Source organism: Panthera pardus, unplaced genomic scaffold (assembly GCF_024362965.1).
Source record: "Panthera pardus isolate Hobbes unplaced genomic scaffold, ASM2436296v1 HiC_scaffold_22, whole genome shotgun sequence".
Classification (NCBI taxonomy): domain Eukaryota; kingdom Metazoa; phylum Chordata; class Mammalia; order Carnivora; family Felidae; genus Panthera; species Panthera pardus.
The window spans coordinates 28,586,374-28,610,567 of record NW_026526788.1 but is presented as its reverse complement, the minus strand read 5'-3'; the positions used below and the strand labels follow the sequence as shown (position 1 = coordinate 28,610,567).

General features: G+C 36.7%; 1 protein-coding gene across 4 annotated transcripts in view; it reads left to right on the top strand.

The window, feature by feature from the left end:
• Positions 1-873: 873 nt before the first annotated feature.
• Positions 874-24,194, top strand: part of DNAJC12 (DnaJ heat shock protein family (Hsp40) member C12) — a 43,496-nt gene continuing 20,175 nt past the window's right edge. The window contains exons 1-3 of one of the 4 annotated variants that reach the window (XM_053888527.1): positions 874-1,106; positions 11,175-11,253; positions 23,126-23,265. In XM_053888527.1, coding sequence (XP_053744502.1) covers positions 1,029-1,106; positions 11,175-11,253; positions 23,126-23,265 — 297 coding nt within the window. In that variant the 5' untranslated portion in view covers positions 874-1,028. The remainder of the gene's footprint in view (positions 1,107-11,174; positions 11,254-23,125; positions 23,266-24,194) is intronic. The other 3 variants (XM_019444309.2, XM_019444310.2, XM_019444308.2) reach the window with 3 other exon arrangements.

Below are 24,194 nucleotides of genomic sequence, written 5' to 3'. Positions count from 1 at the left end.
CTCAGGAATGATAGCACAGTGAATCAAACGTGGTCATCATACAGTTCTACTTCTCACTGTCCTGTTTTATTTCCTTCATAGTATAGATCACTGTTAATTTTTTTTTAATGTTTATTTATTTTTGAGAGAGTGAGAGACATAGCGTGAGCAGGGGAGGGGCAAGGAGAGAGGGAGGCACAGAATCCAAGGCAGGCTCCAGGCTCTGAGCTGTGAGCACAGAGCCTGACCTGGGGCTCAAACCCATGAAATGTGACATCGCTCCTGAGCTGAAGTCGGATGCTTAACCAACTGAGTCACTCAGGCACCCCATAAATCACTATTTTAATTGATCTTGTTTATTTGCATGTTTCTTGTCTATCTCCCTCCATCAGAATGTAAGCTCTTTGAGAACTGAGACTTATTTACCACACCATTTCCTACAACTGTGCTGGACATAAAATAGATTCTCAATAAATACTTGTTTAATGAGTAAATTATCAAATGATTGAAAATGTGCTCTCCTAGTCTATTTCCTTCTACTCTTAGACTGTTTGAAAAATTATGAAGTATTCTAAGCACTCAGAAAAATGCCCACTACTCAGATTTAACACATTCTAAGATTTTTATTACATTGCTTCAACGTTTCTTCTATTTCTTAAAAAAAAAAAAAAAGAAAAAGGTAAAAAATATACAGGCGATGGAGAAATGGCTAATTTGGGGAGTACGTAAAAATGAACAGTTTTTGCCAACCTATGAAGGGAATGGTTCGTGTGCATTACTTACATAAACTGAAACTACACATCCCAGGCAGCACTGCAACAGTTAGGCACATGACTTATTCTTTTTTCTTCTGCCAACAGCCAATGAAAGGTAGAGTTTACAAAGGTCTAGGATGACATCTGTTATATGGACTGTGGCCAGCCTTAAATCTGGTTATTGCTGTTTGGAACGTGCTGCTGAAAACCAGACTTAAAAAGGCTTTTCCTGTTAATGCACAGCTTATTCTGTCTCTTGTTTCACAGGGAAGAAAAGCTGATTTAGTAATTGAAATGGATGCAATACTAAATTACAGGTCAGAAGATACTGAAGATTACTACATGTTACTGGGATGTGATGAACTATCTTCGGTAAGACAGTGGATAATGCTGTTCTTTTTCACAACAGGTTTTCAAGTTTTTATTTAAGGTTTTAACTTTGAACTTTTAGTCACATTGCCTAAAAACCTAATCTTACATTACTTTAAAGTACGTTTGGCTTAGAGAAAGTTAGGGATTTAAATCCTAGATCTTTACTGGAGTAGTGTCCTTTTGTGATTTTACAGATGTTTCTGATTGAATATGTGTATTTGGGCACATGGCCATAGACTCTATTTCAAATATACTAAAAATATATATTTGAAATTTTATTGTAATGCTGTTGGCAGTGTTTTACAGAACACATAAGCTGTATCTTTACTATGGTAATTTATACTATAATTGAGATGAAATGTAATTTTCTGGTAATTAGTGATTTTAAAATATTTTATTAAAATATGTACTCTTATATGAGCAGTTAAATTATATAGACCAAAAATATCCTTTTATGTTAACATCTTAACTTAAAAATTACTTAAAAGGGTGGCTTCTGAAACCAAACATGTGAAAACTCTATAGTTGTTCACTTGATCTACAATGAAATAATGTTTTTAAAGGGCCACATAGACAATGATGAAGGTTGTAAAAGTTTTTAAAATTATGGAAAACTCTAAATTTCATATATTAAAAAATTATGGAAAACTCATTTATAATTCTATCTCCCAAGATATAATTATCTCCCAAGGATAATACTATTAATGTTCAGTATATTAAACTTCAGTCTTTTTCCTATATATATATATATTTAGAAATATGTTTGGGAAGATATTATATATTTACTTGTTGATTCCTGCTTTTTACCCGCTAACATTATAACAAGGATTTGTCCATGCCATTAAACACTCTTCATATGTAGTTTAATGTTGCATATTTCATTTTATTGTTGTATCACAATTGATTATTTTCTTATTGTTAAGTATTTCATTGATTCCTAGTTTTCCAATGTTTTAAATACTATTGAGATGAATATGAAGTATATTTCAATTATATTATTGAGTATATTATCTTATATTTTATATAATAGTTACTAAAATGTTTTATTACTAAAACATAGCTATTAATATTAATATTTTCAAGCAAAATATTTTTCTATTTATCTTTGTTTCATAAGGCTGTAGTTTAGTAATAATATGTGCTTAATTTTGTTTGGAAAATAGAATGTGACCTTGGACACAAAGGATTAAAATCTCTATCTTCATCACACTGAGGAAGTCATCTTAAGTATCTTGTAGTTAAACACACACACACACACACACACACACACACACACACACACCACACCCCAGATTATAACACTCTTTTAGTTGCATATTTCCCTTTAGGATAATATGTTATTCTTGTTTATTTGGTGGTGATTTACTTACAGCAATTAAGAAAGCTTATTACCATTTTTACTATCTTTATTATGAATTATGCTATTGCCAAATAATTTTTGAAGGAGATTTTTAAAATCAAAGGAACATCACTTAACTTGATAAGCTTCACAATTTAGATTTTACAAAAATGTTGTCATGCTAAGTTATGAGGTAAAGGTTGTTCTATTCCCATAATAAATGTCTAGACCTGATTAGTCAGTCTTTTATAGTTATGTGATTGTTTACTCAGTCTTTGAAGGAGAAAGAGCATTGGTTTTGAAAAGACTTAAAAAAAAAGTTCATATTATTTATAATGTTTATAACAGTGTCCTTTCATTATAGTCAGCCCTTTTGTTACCAGTTATAGTCATACTTCTCTGTATGTACTGTGGCATGTATGAAAAGGAGAATAAAAGCATTGTCTTGCAATTCTTTCATTACTGATTCTGTCCCTGCCATAGATGTTTAAATTACAATCATTTATTTAAAATGAAATGATCTGTCACAATTTTGTCAATCCTTTTTATATGTATCTTTTCCCTCTTTTCATATATATCTTTCCCATTTAAAAATATTTCAATTACATTTTTTTAAGTATTTAGTGTGACATTTCCTTTATTGATTTGTATTGGATGGTTTTCTTTTGCTTCAAATATTCCTTGATTTGATGCTTTAAAAAATTGACCAGAAATGTTCATACTCAAAAGCATTTAGGAGCACCTAGCTGTCTTAGTTGGTAGAATAGAAGACTCTTGGTCTCAGGGTCATGAGTTCAAGTTCTACATTGGGCATGGGCCCCACTTAAAAAAAAAAAAAGAAGCAATTTAGCAGTTATAATTTCAAAGCGACTTAATATGTTGATTCTATTTATAACAACTGAGTTGAGCCACACACAAAATTCTTTTGCTTTAGTATATAGTTGTTACAATTTATTTATTTATTTGTTTGTTTATTTATTTAAAAGTTTATTTATTTATTTTGAGAGAGAGAGAGAGAGCAGGGTAGGGCAGAGAGGGAGGGAGAGAATCTCAAGCAGGCTCTTCACTGTCAGCATACAGCCTGACCGGGGGCTTGATCTCACAAACCGCAAGATCATGATTTGAGCCAAAATTGAGAGACGGCTGCTTAATAAACTGAGACCCTCAATATATAGTTCTTACAATTTAAAGCTTGTGTTGAAAATTAATGAAATGACATATATAAACCATAGGAGGATTTCTGCTCTGTTCAGTAGAAAACAACATACCCTCATTTCAAAAACATTTATTGCAGATTGATTCCAAGTTAATCAGCTTTTTCGCCCTGCATCAGATTTTACACAAAAGACACATGTTATGAAATCTTCTAAAGTCTTTATGAATGCATACACCACAAACTAGGATGTATATCAAATAAGATATCTCCTTGATGTATATTTTATTTGATTTTTTGGTATTTGGTCACCATTTCAGTAGTAATGATAAGAAGGCATCCTGATTTTAAGATTTCACAGTCTTGAAAATTGAGCATAAACTTGATAAATGGAGACATCTATTTTTTGTTTCCAGTTCTCTTCCTTATTGACTTCAGACCACCTGGGTTTAAATCTTACCATTTACGAGCTGTGTGACCTTGGGGAAGTGACTTAATTTTTTTCTATGCCTTTGTTTCCTAATCTGCAAATGGGGGTAATAATTATAGTACCCACCTCATAGAGGTGTTGTGGGGATTAAATGAGACATGCTAAATAAAGACTTAGAATAGTGCCTGGCACATAATAAGTTGTGGTGTTGTTTTGGCCTCACAATAATACTGGACACTTGGAACTTTGTAAATTTAGACAATTCTGTCTAAAGGGTTGGGGGGGGGCGGGGATAGAGGATCTAAGGCGGGCCCTGCCCTAATAGCAGTGAGCCTGATGTGGGGCTGGAACTCAGGAACTGTGAGATCATGGTCTGAAGTTGGACACTCACCCAACTGAGCCACCGAGGTGCCTCTTAACAGACTTTTTAAAAGCAGTTTTAGATACATAGCAAAATTGAGTGGAAAGTATAGAGCTTTTCCATATACTTCCTTCCCTTCACTAATGCCTAGCCTCTCTGTTATCAACATCTCCACTAGGATGGTACACGTGCTACAACTGGTGAACCTACACTGATATAATCACCCGAAGTCCATAGTTTGCATTATGGTTCACTCTTGGGTTTGTACATTTTATAGGTTTGGACAAATGTATAATGACATTTACCATACAGAGTAGTTTCACTGCTCTAAAAATCCTCTGTGCTCCACCTGTTTGAATAATTTTTGACTTAAAGAAAAATTGCAAAAATAACACAGAGTTCATGTATACACTTCATCCCGCTCCCCTTAATGTTAACATTGTATTTACAATTATCACGCATAGTAAAATTATACAAATCAGAAAATTAGCATTGGCACAATAGTATTAACTCAACCAGGGGCCAGCAAGCTTTTTTTTTTTTTTTTTTTTTTTTTGTAAGGGGCCAGACAGACCAAGTCAGGACTAGGGTGAGGCAAGCAGAGCACTTGGGATACAAAATTTAAGGAGGCACTAACTCTCAGGATTGTGCAAGTGCAAAAGTCTATGAGAGTAAGGCTACCTCCTTAAACCTAGGCATCCTGCTTGTTTCTCCTAGGTGCTGACCCTGAGACAGCAAACATTTTAGAGTTTGCAGGACTCTAGCACAACTATTCAATTCTGCCATTGCAAGAAAGTAGCCATAGATAATATGTAAATGAATGACGAAGGCTGTCTTCCCATACAATTTTATTTAAAAAACAAAACAAAACAAACTGGTGGCAAGCCAGATATGTCCTTTGGGCTAGAGTTATTCAACCTCTGATCTAAAGGATAGGTCTCATTCTAATTTCATCAGTGTTTCTACTAATGTCTTTTTTCTCTTTCAAGATCCAAGCTAGAATCCATTATTACACTTAGGGGTCTTGTTCCCTGAGTTTCCTTCACAATGACAATTTCTCATACCTTCCTTTTTTTTCATGACTTGGACACTTTGAAAAGTAATGGGCAGTTATTTTGTAGAATGTCCCTCCGTTTTGGTTTGTCTCAGGTTTTCTCCTGATTAGGCTGAGGTTATGTGTTTTTGGAAAGAATACTGCTGAAGTGATATTGTACCTTTTTCAGTGTGTCATATCTGGGTACGGGATGTCAATATGTCCTAATGATCCAAACACATAGTTAAGGTTGTGTTTTTCAGGTTTCTTCTGCCAGGTTTTTCCACTGTAGGGTTACTATTTTCCCTTTGGTAATTAAAAAATATTTTTGGTGAAGATTCTTTGAGGCTATAGTGTTCCACTTCAGACTTTCACTGGCTGATTTTAGCATCTTTTGGTGTATCTTGCCTGTAACAGTTACTACGATGGTATTTGCCAAATGGTAACTTTCTATTTTCTTTATTCACTTTACATTTATTACTTGGAATTCTTCTGTAGAGAAAATATACCCTTTATCCCACATTTATTTATTTATTCAACTACTTTTGTCACTATGGATTAATAGTTACTGTATTTTATGGGTTATAACACAACACTACCATTATATATTTTGTGGCTCATATTATTTCTATAGCTTATGTTTTGATTATCATTTGATTACAATGATGTAGGATGATCTCACTGAATTTATTTTGGGAATATTGCTAACGTTTGGAGTTTTATATCAGGGAAAAATCCAGTTTCACACTAAGTTAACTGAAATGATGGATACTAATTCACCCACTTATTAAGATGAGTCTTCTCTTTTCTATAGCATATGAATTTCCATCACTAGAATCAGTTCATCCTTTTAATGAATAAATCACAATTTTCAGAAAGCTTCTATTATGCTATAATCGTGTTAAAGAACATCTGTTAGTCTATAATCAACTATTTATTCAACACTTGGCATTGGGCCAGTACTAGAAGTGATGGGGGTAAAAGAAAACAAAACAAAAAGGTGAGAAATTGTATAAGAACCTTGGCATCCAGCTGAGGAGCCAAACTAATACAAAGGAAATAGAGAAAAAATAAGGACTGTGCTATGTGGTATTGTTGGTAAGTGCTACAGAAATTACAGGAAGACTATCTGAAAAGATTTCAGAGAAGAGATGATGCTTGAAATGATCAGACTAGGTCAAAATTTAGACACATAGAGGGAGAGACAGAAAGCATTTGTGTGGCCAGAGAAAGCTGGAGAAGATTCATCCAAGTGGGAACCAGATTAGTGCCTATTGCACACTGGAGTATTTGCTGACACAGATCAAAATATTGTGCTAATAGGCTGTGGAAAAGATAAGTTTTTAAGTTTTAAAGTTTAATTTCTAAAACTAATATTTTTTTTAAAAAAAATTTAATGTTTCTTTAGTTTTGAGACAGAGACAGAGACAGAGAGAGTGAATGGAGAAGGGGCAGAGAGAGGGAGACACAGAGTCCAAAGCAGGCTCCAGGCTCTGAGCTGTCAATGCAGAGCCTGACATGGGACTTGAACTCACAAACTGTGAGCTGAAGTTGGATGCTCAACTGACTGAGCCACTGGGTGCTCCATAAAAACTAATATACTTTCAATAAGAAGATGTGGGGTATGAAGAGAACATGGAGAAAAATATTAGCTTAGATGCTTAAAATCTGGGAGTATGTGTGCGTGTATACACATATGCTGTATTTATGTGTTATGTAAATACATGCATATATGCGTTAATATTTACATTGTGCATGTCTATATGTGTATGGAGTCAGACTGCCTGAGTTCAAATACTGGCTCTGCTACTTACCAGCCCTATGGCCTTGGGAAAACCACTTAACTTTTCTGTGTATTGACTTCTTAATCTGTAGAATGGGAATAATAACAGTACCCACCTCACAGAGTTGTGGGAATTAAATGAGATGCTATATGCACAGTGCTTAGAACAGTGCTTGGCATATAATAAGTCTTAATAAATCTTAGCTATTATTATTGTTATTATATATGTATACATATATATATTATAATCCTTTTTAAGGTAAAACATTATGGTTTTATGCCTCATATAATGCTTTGTAGTTTACATTTCTTCATAGAACTATATTATATAATTTTTCTCAGATTATTAAAAGTCTTCTACTACAAGATGAGTTTTTAAAGTTTATTTATCTATTTTTTGAGAGAGATTGAGAGAGAGAGAGAGAGAGAGAATATGAGCAGGAGAGGGGTAGAGAGAGAGGGACAGAGAGAATCCAAAGCAGGCTCTGAGCCATTAGCCCAGAGCCTGATGTGGTGCTCAATCTCACCAACCATGAGATCATGACCTGAGCTAAGATCAAGAGTCAGCTGCTTGGAGCGCCTGGGTGGCTCAGTCAGTTGAGCGTCCGACTTCGGCTCAGGTCATGATCTCATGGTCTGTGAGTTTGAGCCCCGCATCGGGCTCTGTGCCGAAAGCTCAAGGCCTGGAGCCTGTTTCAGATCCTGTGTCTCCCTCTCTCTCTGACCCTTCCCCGTTCATGCTCTGTCTCTATCTCAAAAAAATAAATAAATGTTAAAAAAAATTAAAAAAAAAGAGTCAGATGCTTAACCAACTGAGTCACCCAGGTGTCCCTACAAGATGATTTTTTTAATGACTGTAACATATCTGAGCCTAAGAAATATTTCAGTTAACTTTAATATCTTATTACTGGACACATAAGGTTTTGTTTAAAATTTATAACATTTTATTCATTGAACCTTGTTATAACTAAATAATTTTCCCACCTCTGACTATCTCCTTAGACAAATTTCTATAAAATTTCTATAATTGGAATTGTTATATCAAAGAGTAAAAAAAATTATACACTTTTATGTATATATACATATACATAAATATCTCCAATTCTATCACTCTTTGATATCTAGGTAGATAGATAGATAGATCTCTGTATATATCTATTTTCAGGAAATTTGCATCCTCCCCAAGAGAGTATGAGAATGTTCATTTCTTTGTACCCTCAATGACACTGGTCATTATCATGCCTTAGATGTTTTGATTTATTTGATTATGAGTAAAGTTGAACATTTGTTTGTATGTTTATTGGCTAGCATAATAGGCAGTTTTCCAGACCATTGAACATTGGATCAGGAAAACAGGATTCAGTGGACCTTGACATGGAGGGCCTCATTTGTCCATGGACTCCCACTTGGCATGAGCACATGGGGTGGGGATGCCAGGAGATAAATGGAACATTCCCAAGACAAACTAACCTGCTTACCAGTTAGTTTACCCAGAACCAGCCTACCTAGGAGATTTGTAATAAATTTTGTGACACTAAAACTATAAAAAGTAATGAAAGGCAGATATGGACTATTCTTAATTTTTTTAAATATTAATTTGGCAATGTAAAGAAAATATAAATGAGAAACTAACAATCACATACATTAGCATTATTGAGAATTAACCATTTTAGTACATTTGCTTCCATGGACTTATACTAGAATGTTTCTTAAAGGGATAAAAATGAAAAAATAAAACAACAAAAAAACCCTCCGAATTTCCTACCTTTGATAGATATGTATAATTTTATCCATTTATCTTATTAAAGTCCTCCAATACATATATACATAAATATGTGTATAAGTGTGTAAAAAATGTATCTTGAAGGGTGAAACCTGTTATTCTGGGGGGTTGAGGGGTAAAGGAACTTTTACTTTTTGTTCTGTATTGATATAAGTATCTTCAAAGAGAGATTATGAAATTCATAAGTAGCTTAATTAAAAATGCTTACTACTACTACTAGAATCTTTAGAATTTTTAGTATTTTAAAATTTAAAGACAAGTCTCAGTCTCATTTTCTTTGTTATATAAGCAGTTTATAGTGACTGATGGTCACTATAGGTCACTCTATGGTCACTATAGGTCACTATAGGTCACTCCTAGGGAGCACCTAGGAAGAGGAAACACAATTAATCACAGTTCTGAACAGGAAATCTATCTCTTCCTGTTATTCCACTGGATTCCCAGTAGATGCTTAACAAAGAAAAGAATAGTTATTAGTCTGGGCATTTAATGCATATGCTTATCTAGTACAGCCTGGCTGTATTATTATTATTTTTTAAAGATTTTATTTTTTAGTAATCTCTACGCCCAGGTGGGGCTTGAGCTCACAACCCTGAGATCAAGAGTCACATGCTGTTCCAATTGAGCCAGCCAGGCTTCCCTACAGCATGGCTCTATAAAAGTGAAGAAAATTTTTTTCAAGGATTGATTAAGGATGACATGGAGCTGATAAATTTATGTTTTTACCATGAGTGTTATGACAATTTTAAGCTGAGCCTCTTGAGAATTTGTTTCTCAAACAAGAGGTCCTTTCCTTTCATTAATTAGTGGATAGTAAATATGCAACTTGGTAATAGATCCCTAAGAATTCTGCCATTGGTTAAGATTATTGGATTTGAGAGGCACCTGGGTGGCTCAGTTGGTTGAGTGTCTGACTTTGGCTCAGGTCATGATCTCACAGCTCATGAGTTCAAGCCCCGCATCGGGGGCTGGCTGCTGTCAGCGCAGAGCTCACTTCAGATCCTCTGTCTCCCTGTGTCTCTGCCCCTTCCCTGCTCATGCTCTTTCTATCAAAAATAAATGAATATTAAAAAAAAAAGATTACTGGATTTGAAGTCCAACTTCTTAGTTAACAAAAAATTTGGCTTTTTTAGTAACTAGTTAAATGATTTCAGACAAGTTACTTAACCACTGACATTTAGTTTTAGCTATTATTATTAAGTTCTTACTACAATTAGGCTTTGTGTTAAATGCTCTATTTTTATCATTTATGTAATATAAAGATAAGGAAACTAGGCACATGGAAGTTATACAACTTGCCTAAGTCTCTGGCAGAACTGGGCTTTAAAATGAAGCAATCAGGGGCACCAGCCTGGCTCAGTCAGTAGAGCATGTGACTCTTGATCTCAGGGTCATGAGTTTGAGCCCCATGTTGGGTGTGGAGCCTACTTAAAATAAAAATTAAAAAACACTATAAAACAAACAAAATAAAACAAATTATATTGTGGAGCCACATAACCACTGTTGTCTCCTGCTGCTGTCATTGGAATTACAATTAACAAAGACAAGTATTGATTATGCGTGATAATAAGGTTTAGATGGCTGAGTGAAATCAAATCAAATCAAAATGCCTCTCAAACTTCATATTAGTTTGGCTGAAGTTTCTCTTTTCCCAATCAAAATCTCCAACTACACTGTTAATTGGTAACAAAATTAAGAGGTTTGAATTATGTCCTTTTAATTGTGAAATTCTTAATAAAAAAAAAGAGGGGGGCAAAAGGCCTAAAGAGGGAACTTTATAATGGGTCATTTATAAACTAGACAGTCATCCTTGAATAATGAATGATGACTAAGCATCTTTTGAAGAACTCAGATGAGTGAACACCTCTTCTATGTATTCTTAGAATAAACCTATCTGACCATTTGTGACATTTAAATATATTGAGCTCACAGGTGTCTTGGGCTATCATCTAAATGCAGTAGCAAGTTAAACTGTTATCAGTATTTGGACAGAAGTTTTTATTGAATGCTTTCTGAATTTCATTATCAAGGCATTATTTCTTAGAGTAAAATGTCAAAATACAAATACAAGGATCACAATAAATGTTGGGTTGATCATGGATGTTTTGAAAAGGAATGATGCCCAACTTCTTTCTTTATGCCGTTTAATTTGGAATCCTTATTTTTAACATCAGTTTTTGTTTTAGGTTGAACAAATCCTGGCGGAATTTAAAGCCAGAGCCTTGGAATGTCACCCTGACAAGCATCCTGAAAACTCCAAAGCTGGTAAATATTTAATAATGTCTGTTTCCCATAAAAATGAATAACATCTAAATCTAAAAAGCTATTGAATAATTACCTAATTTTCTTTTATATATTATGCTCAAACTTATTCTTTCATTCAATGCCAAAGAATGTTTTTTGCACTATTGGATGGTACGAGGGGAGGAAATGGTGTAGGGTCCTTTCTCCAATAGTAGTCATTTCTCATCCATTTTTCTTTCTGCTGTAACATGCTGCTTCCTGGTTTAAAATTTGTTCACTTTATGCTTTATTTCACCAGCTCTTGAGAGTTAACATGACTTAAGTATGTTTGTAACTAGGTGATTGTCTTGATGAGAACTTGATGTATTTTCTTCTTTTTGGGGAACTGAATATGTCTCTATATGATATATGGTAATATATTCATACTTTTGAGTTTTTTCTTTAGCATAATTTAAATTCCCTTATCATAAATTTTGACATAACTGCTCATGTGTATCTTAGCTTAAAATAATACAGACAGGAGGAGCACCTGGGTGGCTCAGTCGGTTGAGTGTCCGACTTTGGCTCAGGTCATGATCTCGCGGTCTGTGAGTTCGAGCCCCATGTCGGGCTCTGTGCTGACAGCCCAGAGACTGGAGCCTGCTTCTGATTCTGTGTCTCCCTCTCTCTCTGCCCCTCCCCCGCTCATGCTCTGTCTCTCTCTCTCTCTCTCTCTCTCTCTGTCAAAAATAAATAAACATTAAAAAAAATAATAATACAGACAGGGGCACCTGGGTGGCTCAGTTAAGCACCCAACTCTTAGTTTCGGTTCTGGTTAGGATCTCGCGGTTTGTGGGTGTAAGCCTTGCATCAGGCTCACTGCAGTCAGCCTGTCAGTGCAGAGCCTGCTTCAAATCCTCGGTCCCTCTCTCTCTGCCCCTCCCCTGTTTGCGCTTTCCCAATAAATAAATAAATATTTAAAAAAATACAAACATACCATTTATCCTTCTTTAACCTGTCTCCCTCCTGCTCCTCTTTTATCTCTCTCCTTCCTTTTAGAGCCAAACTTCCTGAAAAAGAAGTCCACAGTTTATATCTCTACTTCCTTCGCCAATTTTCAATTTATCCCAGGCTGACTTCCCTCTCACCTTTCTTGGAAATGGCTCTTGTAATAGTCATCAAAGATTTCTTGGCTGCCAAATCCAACATTTACTTTTTTAGGTCTTATCTTCCCTGAGTTTGCATCAGAAATTGGCACTGTTGACCAGGCCTCCTTGAAACATTCTTTCTTTTAGGTACCAAGATACACACTCATACTTTTCCTCCAACTTCTTGGGCTTTTCTTTCTTTCTTTCTTTCTTTCTTTCTTTCTTTCTTTCTTTCTTTCTTTCTTTCTCTTTTTAATGTTTATTTATTTTTTAGAGAGAAAGGCAGAGTGTGAGCAGGGCAGGGCAGAGAGAGAGGGACAGAATCCGAAGCAGGCCCCAGGCTCTGAGTTGTCAGCACAGAGCCTGATGTGGGGCTTGAACTCATGAGTGGTGAGATCATGACCTGAGTGGAAGTCAGACTCTTAACCAACTGAGCCACCCAGGCACCCCTTCGGTTTCTCTTTCTGGCTCTGTCGTGACTCCTCTTCTGCCTTAAATTTCCCTCCTAAACTCTCATTTCTGGGCTAACTCCCCACTTTCTCTCTGGAGTCTTTTTTAAAAAAATGTCTTTATTTGTTTTGGAGACAGAAAGAGAGAGAAAGAGAGCAAGTAGGGGAGGGGCAGAGAGAGAGGGAGACAGAATCTGAAGTAGGCTCCACACTCTGAGCTGTCAGCACAGAGCCTGAAGTAGGGCTTGAACTTGTGACCAGCGAGATTACAACGAGAGCTGAAGTCAGATGCCTAACTGACTGAGCCACCCAGGCACCCCAGTTTCTCCCTGGAGTCTTGTCCAAGTCTGTGGTGTCAGTCATTAGCTCTTTGCTGATGGCTTTCCAGTCTATCCTTAACTCCGTTCTCATTCTGATCTTTGGACTCTAGTTTTGAGTGTTCTTAGAAATCTTCGTTTGGAGACATTTCAAAGTCACCCTGTCAGAAACTGAACTCATTGTTTTCCTCTCACCCTCTCTCAAATCTTGCTCATCTTTGTGTTTCCCCATCTTAATAAATGGCAACCCCATCCATTTAATTGGTCAAGCAGAAACCTGTCTCCTTGCTCTCCCTTATGTCTACATCTGTTCAGTTACCAAATGCTGGTGATTTACTTTCCATGTCTCTCCTGGAGGTCTTTTTCCCTACATCTTCACAACCCCTAGAGTAGACAAGTAACCATCATTTCATGCCTGGATCCCTACAGCACTCCTTTCATTGCTTCACACTGCAGAGAGTGGATTTCTTTTTAATTATGGAAAAAATAAAATATTTAATATGTACAAAAAAGGTATAAGAATACTATAGCAAATACCTATGTATGCACACCTAGCTTAAAACTTCAGCAATGTAGTTGAAGTCTTTGTGTATTTCTTTTGTTTTTAATTTTTTTAATGTTTATTTATTTCTGAGACAGAGAGAGACAGAGCATGAGTGGGGAGGGGCAGAAGGAGAGGGAGACACAGAATCGGAAGCAGGATCCAGGCTCTGAGCTGTCAGCTCGAACTCACAAACCATGAGATCATGACCTGAGCCAAAGTTGGTCGCTCAACCAACTGAGCCACCCAGGCTCCCCAAGTCTTTGTGTATTTCTACCTTGATTTTATCCTCAGGGTAGGTACTGTAATACTGTCTTACATTAGATGATTATGTTTACTATAGGTGCATATTATGGGTTTGTGTGTAGTATGTATATGTATATGATTTTTCTATAAGGAAAATATTATGATTAAGACCTATCTTAATCCACATTGCACAAATGATAAAACCCAAACTCCTCTTCATTAAAAAATTTTTTCCTTTATCTCTTTTTAAAGTTTTTATTTATTTACTTTGAGAGAGAGAAAGTGTGAGCAGGGGAGGGGCAAAGAGAGACAGGAGAGAGTGAGAATCCAAAGCAGGCTTGCACTGCTAGCGTGGAGCCTGATGCAGGGGCTTGAACTCACGGACCATGAGATCATGACCTGAGCTGAAGTTGGATGCTTAACTGACTGGCTTAACCACCTTAGCCACCCAGGTGCCCCAATTTTCTTTTATTTAAGTTTCTTTATTAATTTTCTCTAGAAATCATTGATCCTTTTGATTTGTATAAATAGGCCATTTTCCAATATATCAAATCATTTTTGTTATACTTTTTAAAAATTGAAAAAATTATTTTATTATTATTATTATTATTATTATTATTATTATTATTTTGAGAGAGAGAGAGAGCAGACAAGAATGGGAGAAGGGCAGAGGGAGAGAGAGAGACAGTCCCAAGCAAGCTCCACATTCAGCATGGAGCCTGATGTGGGGCTCGATCCCACGACCCTGAGATCATGACCTGAACTGAAATCAAGAGTCAGGTGCTCAACCAACTGAGCCACCCTAGTGCCCCATTTTTTGTTATATGACTTTTGCCCTTTTTATTGAGGCACAATTTGTTTAAGGCAATGTGAAGAAACTGTAAGTATAAACTTGATAAATTTTTGTCTACATATTACCAGTTTAACTGCTGCTCAGATGGATGTAGAACATTTCTGGCACCCAGGAGTCCCTTTTTACATCCTGTTCAAAGTCAGTATCCTCTCCCATTTTTGGATCTCTATTTCATTGACGAGTTTTGCCTAGTTTTGAATTTCATATAAATGGAGTCATACAGTATATACTCTTTTGCTTTACATTATGTCTGTGATAGTTGCCCATTCTGTACTTGCAGCAATAGTTCATTCTATGTAATTGCTGGGTCTTTAGGTACAAGCCCCTTCATGTTGTGCTTCCTGACTCCTTTGCATCTCTCCATTTTCATTTTCTCTCTACTACCATGCCTAAAATCCCATGTTTCAGCCACACAGAACTACCTTGATTCCTCAATATGCCTTGTTTTCCACTCTTCAGAACTTTATGCCTGCTTCTTCCTCTGTCTGGCTCCCTGTGAGGCCTGCACACCTCTCCACCTTGTTTTGATTGGTTAGCTCATGCTCTTGTGTCAGGTTTCAGCGTAGTCATGATTTCCTCTGGGAAGTTATGTGTGCCCCAGTTACCCAGAGCACACTGTACGTCAGGCAGCAAACCGTGTATCACACCATCTCCTTGTTGCCTATTTGCTTATTAGTCATACTGAAAGCTCAGTGAGGCAGGCCTCCTGCTATCTTGTTCACAGTAATATGCCCCACACCTCGCAGAGCACCTACCATGGAGGACACCTCCTTTGTGCAAATCATTTATTGAATGAGTGAATGAATAAATTTCATGAACATTTCTTTAGGAGACATATTAATTACCTCTTTGAACCGGAGTTAGTATTAAGATAGATGCCCTGACGTAAAAGTATAAAAATTTGACAAAAACTTAAAAACAACTACCACCCCAGGTTATTCTTTAACTGGGTTCTTTTCCAATAAAGCGTGGCTTTGAGTTGTTTCTCTGTCCCTGGCAAACAATTTCTGTTTGGGGTACATGATGAATCACTGTGCAATCATTGCCATTTCTGGTTACCATAGTGATGGGAATTTTCACGTACGGGCTACCTCAAGGCTTCTTGTTCAGAGAAACACTGAACTGTAAATATTGTTTAAAATGAAAGGTACACAGACATCAATATCTTCCCCTGTCGGGCTTGTAGTTGATAGATGATTCAATCTTTGGGTAGAAATTGTTTTCAAGTCTGTTTAAGCATCCATTTACTCAATTTAGATTAATATGACCTTCTGAAAATTTAAGTGGTTCTTTATACACTTGAAGAAGGATTAAGAATACTGATAAAAATATTGTAAAATGTTAAACAAAAATTCATCCGGTGCTGAATTTTAGTTTGACAGAAATTCAGAATACATTAGGCAGATTTTGAAACATATTTCATTAAGGTGAAAGTTTATAGAGCAACTACATTATACTTGTATGTACACCTTTTTGGTTCATTAAGTGTAGTCTTAATCATTTCCATTACTAATTACTAATTTGTTATCATGATGGAGTAGTAGATATGGAGCACAATCTTGTCTGTCTGGATTGCTCCTAGCTCCCACTTATGAGCTAGTTGAACTTGGACAATCTCTTTGAGCCACAGTGTTCTAATAGGAAAAATGGGTAGACTAAGAACATTATTGCTTCATGCACCTGATGTGGAGACTAACATTCCTGAGCATGCAGGAATAGCTCAGTGAATGTTGGCAATTGTGACTCACTGGACTTTCTTTAGTTGCTGTTGTTTTTTTTTAATGCAGGATTCCAAGATAAAAATTTAATAGAATGAGATAGTTTTCTTTTTTGTAAGTAAACGTTACATCTTTCTCCTTTTCATTCTTTCTTTTTTTTAATTCTAAATCAAAGGCTTTTAGGTTTTGAGAAATCCCTTCTCCTCTTCAGGTGGGGGTGATGTAGGCAGGACCAGTTATGCTATAGACATTGTGTCACTGAGCGCAAACGCTCCTGGCTGGTGTTCATGACAGTCCTGTGTGTACACGTGACAGTAACTGTTCCAGGCCAATGCTTTATTAACTTCTCTCTGACCTTGAAGAAGGGGATTTCAGACTGAATTAAAGATCTGTGAAATGGTATTTTTGTTATTGATTTGTAGGCTTCAAAAACATTGGGGTATTTGAAGGAGAGCTCCTTGTCCTTGCTAACTGATATCTTCTCATGTCTCCATGCTTTCCTACTTTAAAAACTCTTTATTGCTTTTTTATCTGTGAATAAAAATAACATACAGTAATAAATAATGTTGAAAGTGAAAGTCCTCTCTTATCTCTCCCTAGCAGAGAAACACTATTAACAGTCGTGTATTTTCCTCCAGATTTTTTTCAAGGTATGTTCTGATATTATATTTTTATTATTATTTTTCAAGTAATTGTAAGTGGCCTACATTTAAAACGAGGCTATAATAATACAAATTCTATTGTGAAATATGAATTTAAAAGAACTTCTGTATTTTCAGAACAGACCTAGGAGTTAAATCAGAATGTCTTTCAAAGGTCCCAGCATCATTTGCTCACGTAAGCTTATAAAATGAGATCTCTCTTCCCAGAACTGGTAAATGTTTATCTTGTGTGATTCATTTGATTAGCTATATATTAAAGGGCAAATATAAACCCAAACTCATTTTTATTAAATGTGGTGGAGAGGATGGAACGAGGAAAGGCCACCTATCAGGAAAGATAAAGTCTCTTTAGCTTTCTGCTTATCAATTGTTGTCAAGGCATTGACATCAGAATAATCCCAAGCAGCCTTATTTCATTCTGGAGACTCTGTAAAACAGGTTAACAGTAATGTGCAAAGAAAATGTGACTCATAGGGGCATCTGGGTGACTCAGTCAGTTGAGCATCCGACTTCAGCTCAGGTCATGACCTTGCAGTTCATGGCTTTGAGCCCCGCATCAGGCTCTGTGCTGACAGCTCAGAGCCTGGAGCCTGCTTCATGTTCTGTATCTACCTCTCTCTTTGCCCCTTCCCCACTCATGCTGTCTGTCTCTCTCCCAAAAATAAATATACATTAAAAAAAATAAAAAAAATAAAAGGTGACTCATAGATAAATATATAAATCTTTACAACCACTGCTGTGGTAGTAACTGGCATATGCATCTGTGGTGATAATTTAATGAGCTTTTTATTCCTGTTGGAAAAAGTGACATCTTATTTGTACAGTGGGACATTTAAATTGTCGTCAGCAGCAGGAAGGATTACTCACTGGAGTGAGCTGCTATGGCAAGATGCTTTTTATTAGTTTGTTATTTCCCTGTAATTTTCAATAACCCCATCTTTAGGGTCTTTCCTTTAATCCACCAGTTGCTCCTACCTCCAGTGGTGATATTAAGTAGCAAATGACCTGTGAGGTACTGTGCTGTCCAGCTTTGGAGTAGGGTCGTGGAGGGACCCTGCTGTGGCAGGAAGTATGTCTGGTTGTTGGGGGAACACTTAAAGTGGTGGTGTTTGGAGGATGGGGGCTCAGAAATACCAAATCTTTACCACCTGGGGTATAGAAGTATTTCAGTATTTCCAGTACCATCAGTGTTGATGGTACATTTGCTTCAACACCTGTTTGAGAGACTCTTGACTAATTCCAATGAGGTATTTTAAGCACTATCAGAGCAATTTAATTAGTTTCCCCACTGATACTATTAAAATGTTCCTAATTCACAAAGTGTTTGAAGAATATGTGTCATTTCTTTGGTGGTTGGAGCTCAGAAAATAGCACTATATAACATCTTCATTATATTCACCTCAAAATAGGAAACATTCACTCATTGATTCATTGAACAAATACTTTTTGAGCACCTGCTATGCTGTTTCAATGCAAAGGATATAGCAGAGAACAAAACAGATAAAGTCTCTGTTTTCACAGAGTTTGTATTCTGGTAGAGGGGATAGATCATAAACAAATAAATACATAATGGCCAAGGACAAGTACTATAAAGAAAAGTAAAGTAGGGCAAGGGAGATAAAAGAGTGGGGCTAATGGACAGGCATTTTATATAACCTGGTCAGGGAAGACCACCTCCACAAGACAGCATTTGTGATGACATCTGAAGGAAGTAAGCCATATGAGTGCCTGGGGTAAAAGTATTCTTTGTGGAAAGGATTGTAAGTGCCAAAGTCCTGCTTGGCATACTCAACGAGGATCAGGGAAGCTCCTTTGGCTGTATCAAGGGAGATGGGGAAAGCAGAAGAAAATGAGGTCAGAGAAGGAAGAGAAGGTAGAGGGCAGGCAGAGCATGTTAGGCCTACTAGCCATGCCATTTCTCATAAGAATTTTTAGTTTTACTCTGAGAGAAATGGGAAGTTATTAAAAGTCATTTTGAGCAGAGGAGTGATATTATATTACTTATTTTTAAAAAGGTCTCTCTGACTGCTGTGTAGAAAACAGATTGAGGCAAAGGCAAGGAGATTGGTTGAGAAGCTGGTATAATACTCCAACCAAGAGAAGATGGCGGCTTGAACCAGAGCAGTGATAATGGAAATGGCAGCAAGGGGTCAGATCTTGGATATATTTTAAAAGTAGAGCCACTAGGGTTTGCTAAGGGATTAGAAGTGAGATGTGAGAGAAAGATAAAAGTCAAGGATGACTCCAAGTGCACAGAAAACTAATGAAATATTTTCTGACCCCCCCAAGCAGAATCAATTGTGTCTCTATATTTCTTTTTTTTTAGGTTTATTTAGAGAGAGAGAGAGAGGCCCTTGCCTCTATATTTCTATCACATGATTTTGAAATGGTTTGTTTATGTGTCTGATTCCTTACTAGACTTTGAGCTTCTGAAGGGCACAACTTGGATCTTACTGATGAATGATGACATTTTATTATCCCTGGAGGTGGAGAAGAAAGTGGAGATTGGAGGGTAGCATCCATTGCAGGAAAATGGAAAGTGCAGGAAGGAAGGGAGTGCAGGAAAATGGAAAGTGCATGAATGGAAGTGGAGAGCACCAGCTGGGGAGCCTGGCAGGTTAGGGTTTGATTTTGTGGCTCCATCACTTGATGGTTTGGGACTTTGGGCAAGTTACATCAACTCCTTCAGCCTTAGATTCTTTAAAATGGGAATAATAATAATAATAATATCCACCTCATAAGGTTGTTGTGAAAAAGAAAGAAACTCTGTACTCATTAGTAATTACTTCCCATTTTCCCCTGTCCAGCCCCTGGTAACTATGAATCTACTTACTCTCTCTACAGATTCATCCATTCTGGATATTTTATATCAATGGTATTATACAATATGTGGCCTTTTGTGACTGACTTCTTTCATTTAGCATAGTGTTTTCAAGTCTCATCCATTTTGTAGCATGTTTTAGTACTTAATTTATTTTGTGGCTGAGTGATAATTTCATTAAATGTATATACCACAGGGGCACCTGGGTGACTCAGTGGTTGAGTGTCTGACTCTTGATTTCAGCTCAGGTCATGATCCCAGTGTCATGGAATCGAGCCCCGCATCTCTCTCTCTCTCTCTCTCTCTCTCTCTCCCTTTGCCCTTCTCCCCCCATTTGCACTTTCTCTCTAAAATAAAGAAATATATATATGCATTTGTTTATTCAACTAACTGATGGAAATTTGAGTTGTTTACACTTTATGGTTAGTATAAATAGTGTAACTATGAACATTCATATACAAGTTTTTGTGTGGGTGTATGTTTTCATTTTTCCTGGGTGTATATTTAGGGTTGGAACTTTTGGGTCATATGGTAACTCTATGTTTAACATTTTGATGAACTGGTAAACTGTTGGGTATTTTTGTTTTGTTTTGTTTTGTTTTATTTATTTATTTTGAGAGAGAGAAAGAGAGAACAAATGGGGGAGGGGAAGAAAGAGAGAGAGAGAGAATCCCAAGCAGGCTCTGCACTGTCAGCACAGAGCCTGACATGGGTCTCAAACCTACAAACCGTGAGATCATGATCTGAGCTGAAATCACAAGTTGGACGCTTAACTGACTGAGGCGCCCAGGCGACCCTGGTAAATTGTTTTTCAAAACAGTTATACTGTTTTACAATCCCACCTGCAATGCATGAGGCTTCAAATTTCTCCACATCCTCACCTACGCTTGTTATTATCTATCTTTGTATTTTAGCCGTTCTAGTGATTATGAAGTGTTATCTCACTGTGGTTTTGATTTGTATTTTCTCAATGACTAATGATGAACATTTACTCATGTGTTTATTGCTCATTTGTATATCTTCTTTGGAGAAATGTCTATTCACTTCCTTTACTAATTTTTAAATAGGCTATTAGTCTTTTTATTGAGTTGTAAGAATTTATATATTTTAGATATACATTCCTCATCACATCTCTAATTTGAAAATATTTTCTTCCATTCCATGGTTTGTCTTTTCACTTTCTTGATGATCTCTGAAGCACAACATTTTCAGTTTTGATGAAGTACAATTTTGTTTCATTTGTTTGTTGCTTGCACTTGTGCTTTTGGTGTCATGTCTAAAGAGCTGTTGCCTAATCCAAGGTCACAAGGATTTACTATCATATGTTTTCTCAGAGTTTTATAGTTTTAGCTTGTACATTTAGATCTATGACCCATTTTATCACTTCTTGGCATTTTGGCTAAGATCAAATGTAAGTCTATGATCCATTTTGAGTTAGTATTTGTATATGGTGTGAGGTAGGGATCCAATTTCATTCTATTATATGTGGATATCCAGTTGTCCCAGCACCATTTGTTGAAAAGACAATTTTTTTTCCCAATTTAATGATCTTGGTAGTTTTGTAGAAAACAAATTGACTGTAAATTTGAGGGTTTATTTCTGGACTCTCAATATCCCATTTATTTATGTTTAGTCTAATGCCAGTACCACACTGTTTTTATTAGAGTAGTTGTGTAAAAAGTTTTAAATTGGGAGTGTGAATTCTTCCAACTTTATTTTTATTTTTCAAGATTATTTTGATTATTCTGGGTCCCTTGCATGTACACATGGATTTGTTAGGATGAGCTTGTCAATTTTTGCAAAAAGAGGCAGCTGGGATTTTGATAGAGATTGTGTTAAATCTATAGAGCAGTTTGGAGAGTATTACCATCTTAGCAATGTTAGGTCCTCTGATCCATGAATATTGATGTCTTTCTATTTATTTAGATATTTAATTTCTTTCAACAGTATTTTATAGTTTTCAACATGTAAATCTTCCACTTCTTTTGTTACCATTTTTTCTAAGTATTTTATTCTTTTGGATGCTATTGTAAATGGAATTCCTTAATTTCATTTTTCAGATTGCTCATTGCTACTGTATAGAAGCACAATTGATTTTTGTGTATTGATCTTATATACTGTTCTATGGAAAGTTTTAACCTCAGGGGCACCCAGATGGCTCAGTTGGTTAGGCATCTTACTCTTGATTTCAGTTTGGGTCATGATCTCATGGTTTGTGAGTTCGAGCCCTGCATCTGGCTCTGCACTAACAGTGCAGAGCCTGCTTGGGATTCTTTCTCTCTTCTTTTCTCTGACCCTCCCCCACTCACACTGTCTCTCTCTCTCTCTCAAAAAAAAGGTGCTGCAATGGAAATAATCCAGCTCCACTAAAGAGAGAGAGAGAGAGAGAGAGAAAGTTTTAACTTCACTGAGGAGCAGAAGAGACATTGCAAGTGTTTCCAAAAAGGACACGAATGGTTTCTATTGTATGCCATCTGATCAAATAGATCATTGACAAAGCTACCACTTATCAACTACCTACCATTTTATGTCTTGTGCTTAAAACCTCCCAATACCTTCTTATTGCTCTTACAGCAAAAAACCAGACCAGAATCCTTAGGCCTCTAAAGTCCTGGATGATCAGGCCCTTGTCTAGTCCACAGCCCCATTCTTCATTGTTCTTTCCAGCCCTGTGTCCTCCAGTCACATTGGCATCCTCTACTTTTTCTAAATCACCATGCTCTTTCCTGCCTTAGAGTCTTCATTTACACTGTTCCTCTAGCCTGATCACTGCCTTTCCTCATAACTACCACTAGAAAAGGCAGTTTTCTTCCTAGTAGATAAAATTGTAATTTTGAAAATGTTTATAAATGTCAGTCCCACTAAATAGTTCATGTATACTGTTCACACTTTGTCATTATCACCTGTAACAGCATCTGGCACATCACTGGAGCTCAGTAAAAGGAGTGGCTAAATTGTGAGTCAGGCACTTTACATACATGATCTCACTTGTCCTTATGATTCACTTCACAAGAGGAAACTAAAGCTTGAAAAGGTGAACTGGCTCAAGGTCACACAGTGAGTAAAAAACAGAGACATACTCCAGTGAGATCAGTTTGCTTGGGAGTTTAAAATAACTCCCCCAGGAAAGAAGTGCTCATCTTTTGATTTGTTTTCCAGTGGAGACTTTTCAGAAACTGCAGAAGGCAAAGGAAATTCTGACTAATACAGAGAGTCGTGCCCGGTATGACCATTGGCGAAGGAGCCAGATGTCAATGCCATTCCAGCAGTGGGAAGCTTTGAGTGATTCGGTGAAAACAGTAAGTTTCTCTCCAGGATGATGTGAATTTATGAAGCTCAGGCTTCCCATGGATTAGACCCACACAAGAGCTCAAGAAGTCAGTAAGTAAAGGAGGGAGACCAAGAAGCTTGTAGAATCTGTATATAACTCAGTGTCCACAAACTTCTGTGAGGGAAAATTCAATGGATCAGTGCCAGAAGAGCTCATGACTGCAAGAGCTCATTGGCTGTTTGATTCAATATATACAGTCCTCATTATCATTTATTGTTTTACACATTCTGATAACTGTGCTTCTCAAGTTGCTCATATAATACTGCTGAATTTGAACCAATGCAAATTCATCTCCTCCATCTTTTTAGTTCATATCAACCCGTTCTCTTCTCAAGGCTTATGAATTCCATAAAACACAGAGTTTGATTAATTAAAGAAAACTGTAAATTATTTTAAGCTTATTATTGTTATAGGTTCTGGTGAAAGAGCCATTGGATAGATACGGAGAGAGATTTCTTAAACCATTGTGTTCTCTTTCTTCATGCTATTAAAAAAACTAAATATATGGGGCGCCTGGGTGGCTTAGTCGGTTAAGCGTCCGACTTCAGCTCAGGTCATGATCTCACGGTCCGTGAGTTCAAGCCCCGCGTCGGGCTCTGTGCTGACCGCTCAGAGCCTGGAGCCTGTTTCGGATTCTGTGTCTCCCTCTCTCTCTGGCCCTCCCCCGTTCATGCTCTGTCTGTCTCTGTCTCAAAAATAAATAAATGTTAAAAAAATTAAAAAAAAAAACAAACAAAACTAAATATAGGGGCCTAGGGTGGCTCAATCAGTTGAGTGTCTGAGTCTTGATTTTGGGTCAGGTCATGATCCCAGGGTCATGGGATCCAGCCCTGCATCAGTCTCTGCATTGAGGGTAGAGCCTGCTTAAGATTCTCTCTCCCTCTCTCTCTCTCTCTC